Source organism: Macrobrachium rosenbergii, chromosome 7 (assembly GCF_040412425.1).
Source record: "Macrobrachium rosenbergii isolate ZJJX-2024 chromosome 7, ASM4041242v1, whole genome shotgun sequence".
Taxonomy (NCBI): domain Eukaryota; kingdom Metazoa; phylum Arthropoda; class Malacostraca; order Decapoda; family Palaemonidae; genus Macrobrachium; species Macrobrachium rosenbergii.
Window position 1 is genome coordinate 22,557,501 of NC_089747.1, and position 10,000 is coordinate 22,567,500.

Sequence of the window (10,000 nt, forward strand, 5' to 3'; positions counted from 1 at the left end):
TATCATGTTATGTATTTTTACTTATACATACAAATGCATTTATTTCCACAGGGTCTCTATGGAAACCAGGATGATCTGACTCCCCTGGTGTCAGCTCTTCCAGGCCTCATCTGCAAGACGGCCTCAGTCTACAACCCTATCATGTTCGCCATCTCGCACCCCAAATTCCGTCTGGCCCTCCAGGAGGCATGGCCTTGGTTCTGCGTCCATGAACCAAAGGACGATGACTCTAAATCTTCCAAGACAGAATCAGAGGCAACCAAATAGGAGGGAAGTGTTCACTCTCCCAGTGTCAAAGGAAAGCACATATCGAATGGCAAATTAGATTGACCTGATTTGCTCATATAAACGATTCTCCCCTTGCATATATATATATATATATATATATATATATATATATATATATATATATATATATATATATATATATATAAAAGATAGCTGTAATAAAAACTACCTTGCTATATCTGCTTATCAAATTTCCTAGGTAAAGAAAAAAATATTATACTAAGGTAAAAGAATCAAACTGCACTCAACACAGATGCAAGTTAAAAGATTTATCATTGTCACAAACGCCTTTTACATTTGTGGTGATTTTCCCTCGTGATTTTGTGAAAATAAGTAAATTAGAATATTTATCTCCCGAATATAAATCAACGTGCATTTGAAAAGAAGTCCTAGTTGTTTTGATGTTTTCAAACCAAAGCAATCCCATGTTTTCCCAGGCTCAGATAAGCCAGTGCAGGTGCCTAATGAGAAACAAAGTGCAGGACCCTACCACAAGTCATTACTGAACCTGACCTGACCCTAGTAAATGCACCCCTAAAGTGACATTTCTCGCAGCCTCTTGCAAGTAGCACCCCCCTTTGAGAGTTCTTTCTATTATTACTATTATTCTCAATTCCCCAGTCACGCATGCCCCTTCGTATTTTTCTGAGTATCACCTCCTTCCAAACTACCTGCAATGCCATCAAGGGTCTCCTTTCTTGACCTGACCCGCACCTGCGGCTCTGCCTACAAACACCTGCATCCCCGCCTACAAATCCCTCAACTCTCCCATCTAATTGTCTACCCCACTGACACCTCTTCTCTTGGACCCTTATCTGGCCATCAGACAATGACCTTTCCAGGTACCTAGCCGGATTAACGACACACCCTATGAGGAGGACAACAGTGGAACCATTAATAAGAGGCTGTCAGAAGTGTCAAAATACAACCGTCGTTGGCACTGATCTTGGTATATATACAGGCTCCAACAGACCCTTCTTTGCTAGTCACTTTCCAGACATCACATCGCTAATGCAACCTGCACTAGTTCCTCCTCAGAAGCCTCACCACTAGTATAGTCTATGATAGCCCTCCTTCAGGTGTCTCTCGCTCGTAGACACTCTGCCCAACCTTCTTCTGACGACACAGCTAGTATACCCTGTGCTAGCCACCTCTACAACCCCACTGTATGACTCCATCCTCCTGGCACTCCACACACACACATACAAACACACACACACACACCTACTAGTCAAATGTTACTCTACTCTGCTAGTCTGCTTCCCACGACTTCACGCCACTAGACACCTGATGCTATCTGCCTCCCACAGATGTCACCCCCGCTGAATTACCTGACGACGTCCCCTTCTCCAGAAGTTACTGAGACTTTGCCTAAGTCCTACTTGAAGCATTCCTACGCTGCTGCACTAAAGATTCACATATCCAGCTACTCATTTCTATGTGATGATATCCTGTTAGCCCCTCAGCACCACTACCTTTGTCATACTTCTCTGTTGGGGAACCTTGAGTGACAACGCTTCCGTTTATGACCTACTGCAGAAACTTGGCTCTACAATTCTCACGTCTTGTCCACGGACCTAAGGTATGTGATCGGAAGTTGTCTGTCAGCCCCTTAACTATCCTAAGTGTGTTTATATACCTGTTCTCCCAAATACCTGTAACCATATCCCTGTCCCTCTCCTTCAGAGAGCCCTGTGATTTTGATTGTAGTGGAATTGTGATCAATAGTGACTTATTTTAGCTTCATTCACATATTTGTGTATCGTCTTTAGATTTTAATTATTAAGTAAACAGTACTTTGTTATTTAGCTTACATGAATTCATTTTTATTACACTCGGTCCATTCATGTGTTTCAACTCTCCTCATCTTGCAGGTCCGTGATTTCGAGTCCCTGTTGTGTGAGATTAACTGTAGGTCAACGGTGCCACTTTCCTGCATACCCAGGTGCCATATCCAGTCAAGATATCCGGAAAATCAACAGTGCATACGCTTTCACTCATTGTACCCCTTACTGTGCATCTTTGGATTCTCCCCAAACTCTATTTTGCTTGTTAGCCTAGAAAGGTTCAGTGTATAAAGATTTGCAGTTGCCGTTGTGGCACTTTGCTTGAGTACAGTTGTGATAAAGCGCAATAAGTACCTGGTGCATTCTCCTACCCAGACCTTGTACTGGTAGCCGGGCCCTGCATAGATCCCTGTCTACAGGAAGCCTCACCCGCCGGTCCCTACACAGATGGTGGGTTTTCAGGTGCGTGCCCCTACCCCTGCTCAGCTCTCCTGGGCTCCAGGCCAAATGCAACACTACCAAGAACCTTTTGGGACCATCTACATGGGCCCCGGAATGCCCTCTCAGTTCACGCCCAGCTATTTTCCTGAGCAAAGCCCAGCAGCCGAACCTATGATCCCATACCCAGCAATCTCCTACGTGGGGGTGCTCCCGTGCCCCTGTCACGCCCTACAAATACCCCAAGAGTACCCAAGGGGAGTTTATAACCCAATTTGTTTTCAAAGAGTACCAGAGTGTCATGCAAGTTTCCCGTGGAAGTCTGCATACACCCCTATCCAGCCACCAGTGCCAGTTATGAGCCCTACTCTGACCCCCACCTCGATATCCATGGATGTCGATACTTAGCATCAGCTGGAAGGCCTATCCCATCGGACCCCACCTTGCGCTCAGTTTTGTACAAATATGGCGCCCACAGAGCAGACCGAAGGGTCAGAAGCCCAACATAAGAGAATGGCCGTGCAAGATGAAAATTGGAAATTTAAACATCTAAGGTTTGGGTCTTAGATAAGTACATACAGTACCAAATCTTTCTCCTCCCTGAGTGCTTAGTGCCTTAACCCAGAGACAGTACTAAGATACTCCCTTCTACCCTCACTGCTTGTATCTCATGCTTCTATTTTACATACATCCCTTACCTGCCTTAGCAGCAGCACATACACGTGTGCTTGAGAACACACCAGCTCCTACTTATGTATCAGACAAGATAGTCTGAACCAATCAACCATAATCTATGTATCAAACTTCAGGAAATGTTTGTATGCTATGATTTAAAAGTCTATTATAATGCTCATGATTACATTTGCCTCTTGTTTACAAATACTGAATATATATGGAAGACAATTTAGATGAGAGAGGAAGAGTCGCTTAAATCAATCAGAAAATCATTTTTAGACGCTCACACCTTGAAGTGGCACGTAACCTCTTCCTTTGTAGGAGGTGTCACAAACGCTTTCTACGTTTGTCATGATTTTCCCTATTGATTTTGTGAAAATAAGTAAATCAGAATATTTATCTCCCAAATATGAATTAACATACATTTCAAAAGAAGTCCTGGTTGTTTTGATGTTTTCACACCAAAGCATTCCCATGTTTTCCCAGGCTCAGATAAGCCAATGCAGGTGTCTAATGAGAAACAAAGTGCAGGACCCTACCGCAAGTCATTACTGAATCTGACCTGACCCTAGTAAATGAGCCCCTATGGTGACATTTCTCACAGGCTCTTGTAAGTAGCACGCCCCCTTTGAGAGTTCCTTTTATTATTACTATTATTCTCAATTCCCCAGTCACGCATGCCCCTTCGTATTTTTCTGAGTATCCCCTCCTTCCAAACTACCTGCGATGCCATCAAGGGTCACCTTTCTCAACTTGGCCGGCACCTGCAGCACGACCTACTAACACCTGCATCCACATCTGCAAATCCCTCAACTCTCCTATCTAATTGTCTACCCCATTGACACCTCTTCTCTCAAACCCTTATCTGGCAGCCAGACAATCACTTTTCCAGGTACCTAGGCAGATTAACGAGACAACCTACGAGGATTACAATGGAGGAATCATTAATAAGAGGCTGTCCAAAGTGTCAAAATACAACCGTTGTTGGCGCTGATCTTGGTATATATACAGGCTCCAACAGACCCTTCTTTGCTAGTCACCTTCCAGATATCACATTGCTAATGCAACTTGCGCTAGTCCCTCTTCAGAGGCCACACCGCTAGTAGAGTCCAAGCTAGCCCTCCTTCAGGTGTCTCCCTGCTCGTAGACACTGCCCAACCTTTTTCTGACGACACAGCTAGTATACCCTGTACTAGCCACCTCTAAATGCCAGCCTCCTGGTACTCCACACACACACACACACACACACACACACACACCCACTAGCCAAACTTTATGCTACTCTGCTAGTCTGCTCCCCTGACTTCACGCCACTGGACACCTGATGCTAGCCGCCTCCCACAGATGTCACCCCTGCTGAATTACTGATGGCGTCCCCTTCTCCAGAAGTTACCAAAAAACTATGCCCAGCTCCTGCTTGAAGCATTCCTATGCTTCTATGCTGAAGATTCAAGTATTTTATACTCACTTCTGCTTGCTGATATTCACCCCTACCTTTGTTGTACTTCTCAGTTGGGGAACCTTCAGTGACAATGATCCCGCTTATGCCCTACTGCAGAAACTTGGCTCTACGATTCTCACGTCTTGTCCACAAACCTAAGGTAATGTGATCAGAAGTTGTTTGTCGGCCCCTTAACTATCCTAACTGTCTTTATATGCCTGTTCTCCCAAATACCTGTAACCATATTCCTGTCCCTCTCCTTCAGAGAGCCCTGTGATTTTGATCATGGTGGAATTGTGATCAATAGTGACTTGTTTTAGCTTCATTCACATATTTGTGTATTGTCTTTAGATTTTAAGTATTACGTGAACAGTGCTTTTGGATTCTCCCCGAACTCTATTTTGCTTATTAGCCTAAAATGGCTCAGTGTATAAAGACTTGAAGTTGTGTCACTTTGCTTGAGTACAGTTGTGATACTTTGTGTAACGTAATTCTTGAATCGTGCCAAGGAGTTCCATTGATAGCTCCTGGACATATTTGAACTTCTGATTTCATTAGTGAATTATACTAATTAGTGGACATCATTTACTGATAATTTAGAGTATTTCTTACTTGCATCTTTTCTCTGTTCATTGGAGCACTGCCCCTTTTCAGTCAGGTGTAATTTCCAAAAATCACATTTTAGAGCCACCTTTCTTTCACATGGCAGAGTGAAGATGACATCATATACATGAGCAAATTGACTTATGCTTAAAGTAAGCGGCTAGTAATGGTTCCAGTTTTCTGTAAAAGAAAAAAAATTGTGCAGGCTTTGTCTGTCCATGTGGACTTTTTTCTGTCGGCACTTTTTTCTGTCATCACTTTTTTTTGTCCACACTTTTTCTGTCCACCCTCAGATCTTAAAAACTACTGAGGCTAGAGGGCTGCAAATTGGTATGCTGATCATACACCCTCCAATCATCAAACATACCAAATTGCAGCCCTCTAGCCTCAGTAGTTTTTATCTTATTTAAGTTCAAGTTCGCCATAATCGTGCTTCTGGCAACAATGCAGGATAGGCCACCACTGGGCCGTGATTAAAGTTTCATAGGCCACCGCTCATACAGCATTATACCGAGACCACCGAAAGAAAGATCTGTTGTCGGTGGTTTTTATTATACACTGTACTGGCTGTACAGAAAACTCGATTGCACCGAAGAAACTTCAATGCATTTTTACTTGTTAGTTTTCTGTAAAAGAAAACTATTGTGCTGGCTTTGTGTGTCCGTCCGCACTTTATTCTGTCCGCACTTCTTCTGCCTTCCCTCAGATGTTAAAAGCTACTCAGGCTAAAGGGCTGCAAATTGGTATGTTGATCATCCACTATCTGATCATCAAAAATACCAAATTACAGCCCTCTAACATTAGTAGTTTTTATTTTATTTAAGGTTAAATTTACCCTTAATTGTGCCTCTGGCAATAATATAGGATAGGCCACCACCGGGCTGTTGTTGAAGTTTCATGGGCCGAGGCTCATACAGCACTATACCGAGACCACCGAAAGATAGATCTGTTTCCGGTGGCCCTAATTATGCGCTGTAGCACCTATACGGAAAACTCAGTTGCGCCGAAGACTCTTCAGTACATTTTTTACTTGGTTTTAATTACAAGTGAAGTAAAAACCAATACAATATGCTATATATATATATATATATATATATATATATATATATATATATATATATATATATATATATATATATATATATATATATATATATATATATATATATATATATATATATATATATATATATATATATATATATATATATATATATATATATATATAAGCCTGCCAACCCTACATACGGAGATCAACAACATACTAAGCTTACAGGATCATTCAACTGAGTGTTTTGATGTTCTGGGCAGCACAAACCCCTAACACAGTCAAAACAACTGGTCCTTGCTGGAGTGACAGAAACAGACTAGAATAGAATGTTTGAAAGATGATGTGACAGGACACAAACCTCGCAGTTGCACTGTGAATCAATTGTTAGGAGAGGGTGGGGAGTCAGAGGGAAAAAGAGAAGATCAACGGAGGTACAGTAGAAGGAATAAAAAGGGTTGCAGCTAGGGGCCAAAAGGACGCTGCAAAGAACCTTACATAATGCCTACAGTGCACCGCATGAGGGTGACAGAAATGCCTGGGTGTCTTTTACAGTATAAACTTACAATCTGGTAGGGAACAAGTTCTCATGTAAATAGTTTGCAAGCAACAATTCAGACTTCCGAGATACAGACACAAAAGTACATACAATGTAATGAACATTTATGACCATAACAAAGTATAAATAAAGCCATACAAGATTTAAATTAAGGTGAAAATATTAACCATTTTCTGCAAATTAATGTGGAAAATCCAGACACATTATGGGTGGTTATACCATTTACATAGAGGGATTAAGCTGTATTTATGAAACATAATTTCAAAAGCTTTACATCAAGAAGATGCAAACTTTGTAGTCTTAAAAGTGTCCTTAACGCAGGAGGAAAAATAAAATTCTGAACTTTATATATATATATTGTCAAGGATATACATCCCCCCTCCTGTAGATTTCATGCATTATTTAATTTTGAAATAATCTGCTATTCATTTGACTGTCGGGCCGGGAAAATTGGCGGGCGACGGACGGAAACAAGCATAGTTTGAACTAGATCAGGGCTGTTAGTACCAGTGTGTAGCAGTGTGGGGGACACCCCCCCATCGCCTGATCTTGGGAAACTATAGGCACTCCCTTTTTCACCCTCATCACGCAATGGGGAAGCATTTAGGTACGGGGGAGGTCAAATAGGCCTATTAAAGCTAGGGGCCAGGTAGGATTTTAATCTTAAAGCACCTAATTCTAAGTATGCTTTTCCTCTGCCCTCTTTGCTGGTTCTCTTGACATATTTGCAGGGATGTCGGACTAACATTGAGGCCCCACAAGACGCAGCTGGCTTTGGGAAGACAGAAGCTCTCTCATCTCAGAACCGGGCCGATCTATTGCCCCCTATTCTCCGTTTATGCTGGTTGAACTACCATCGACAGACAGCCGAGATGACTGTTGGCGCCACAATTATCGAACAAGGTTTGTCCATCGCAAATAGTCAGTAAACCAGCCCTTCCCCCTTTTACTTAAACTCCTTAAAATTCCATTTCTTTAAACTGTAACTCCTTCCTCCACAAAGCAATCCTCCTTTGTAAGAGTCCTGCCTGCCTCCCATATCTCACCATTAATGTGCCTTGACTTTAAGTAAAGATCCTGTGCAAAGTATCAATTATCCCTCCCCCAGTGCAATTTAAGGGCAATTTAGGCTAGGAAATACAAGTGTTAATTTTCTCTTTGTGCGAGTGCGTGTGCTTGTGTTAAAAGCCCAATCAATTACGATTTCCATACCGTGCTTACGTGATTTCATCATAATTATCTGCTGGGCTACATAGTGGTTAATATTTAATTGTGTAAAGTATCCCCGTTTATAAGGGGGATTCCATTTTCTTCTGTGTGTCTCCATTGTTAATCTGGGATCTCTCTTTCAGGAGAGACGAGCTGCCCGATCGCACTCCGTGCCCCCATTATTTAGCCTGCCACCCCACAATCCTGATTATTCCTGGTCGCAGTCGATATCAAGTCCGTTGTGGCCCCAAAATGTTTATATGAATTATTCTCCCATCCTGGAATTCCATCATTTGCATCATCTAAGACTATTTCGTGTAATCGGGGCATGACTAACTATTATCATTATCATTGAACTGATTGTATTGCACATTGGCCCCCTTATTAATCAGCTTGCTTGTTGCCAATCATTGCATTATTGTTCCATGTGTCCTATTAATGAGTCTGCCCATCAGTTATCGTGTCGTATTGTTTGTCTCCTTGTTTCATTGCTAAAGTCTCTGTAAATAAACCCCTGTAAATTTGGAAAAGAATTCTAATTCCAAATGGCGACCTTTCTCATTCACTTGTAATCCAGGAGAATCTGAGGTAAGTTTTCAAATAACTTTTCCTTTTGCTCATAAGCTGGGCTTTCTTGGTTTTGTAATATAGCATCAATATAAACCTTGTTTCAATTTCTCCCCAACCAAGACGTCCAGCTTATGACAATATATATATATATATATATATATATATATATATATATATATATATATATATATATATATATATATATATATATATATATATATATATATAGTCATAAACTGGACTCTTGGCTGGTGAGAAAATTGAAACAAAATTATAATGATGCTGCCACGAAACCAAGAAAGCCCAGTTTATGAGCAAAAGGAAAAGTTATTTGAAAACTTACCTTAGATTTTCCTGGATTTACAATTGAATGGGGAAGGTCGCCATATGGGAATTAGAATTCTTTTACAAATTTACAGGGATTTATTTACAGAAACTTAGCAAATAAACAATGAGACACAGAACAACATAATCACTAAGGGGCAGATTCAGTTATAGGACACAGGGAACAATGATGCAATGATTTGGCAACAAGCAAGTTGATTAAAATGGGGCCAATATGTAATACAATCAGTTCAATGATAATAATAACACTCAGTCTTGCCCTGATTACACAAAATGGTCTCAGATAAGGCAAATGGTGGAACTCCAGGATGAGAGGGTAATTCATATGAACATTTCGGGCCACAATGGAATTCGGTACTGACTTCGACCAGGAATTTTCAGGACTTTGGTGGCAGACGAGATACTGAAGCATGGAATTGTGATCGGTCCGCGTGTCTCCCCTGAAAGAGACGTTCTAAGTTAGGAATGACGGTATACAGTGAAGGAGATGGAATCCACCTCTGAAACATCACCCAACACACGTTCTTAAATACTAAACATGATGTAGCCTAGAAGATGATTACCAGAAAATCACATAAGCACAGACTTGGAATCGTATTCGATTGGGGTGTTTGAAACAAGGAACACGTGATTGCACTCGCACAAAGATAAAATCAACACTGATATGGCTTAACCTAAATAGCCCTTAAATTGCACTGGTGGAGGGATAATTGATGGTTATCACGGGATCTTTACTTGAATTCAAGGCACATATATGGCAAAGGATGGGATACAGGCATGATTCTAACCAAGAGGATTTGCTCTGTGGAGGGAGAAGTGAAAGTTTAAAGAAATGGAATTTTAAGGAGTTTAAGTAAAAGGGGAAGGGCTGGTATTTGGCTACTTGCAACGTACGAACCTTTTATGACTATTGTAGGCGCCTCACGGCCGTTCCAGTTGTCCGTCGAAGTTAGTTCAACCAGCGGAGCGGGAAAAAATGCAGCGCGTCCGCTACAGACCAAGTTAGAGGAGCGTCTCCTTGCTTCAAAAACATGGCT

General features: G+C 41.5%; 1 protein-coding gene across 1 annotated transcript in view; it reads left to right on the top strand.

Moving 5' to 3' along the window:
- The window catches only part of LOC136840512 (compound eye opsin BCRH2-like), a 1,751-nt gene extending 1,422 nt beyond the window's left edge, over positions 1 to 329 (top strand). The window contains exon 2 of the mRNA XM_067107169.1: positions 52 to 329. Within this exon, the coding sequence (XP_066963270.1) occupies positions 52 to 267 (216 nt within the window). The 3' untranslated portion in view covers positions 268 to 329. The remainder of the gene's footprint in view (positions 1 to 51) is intronic.
- The last annotated feature ends 9,671 nt before the right edge of the window (positions 330 to 10,000 follow it).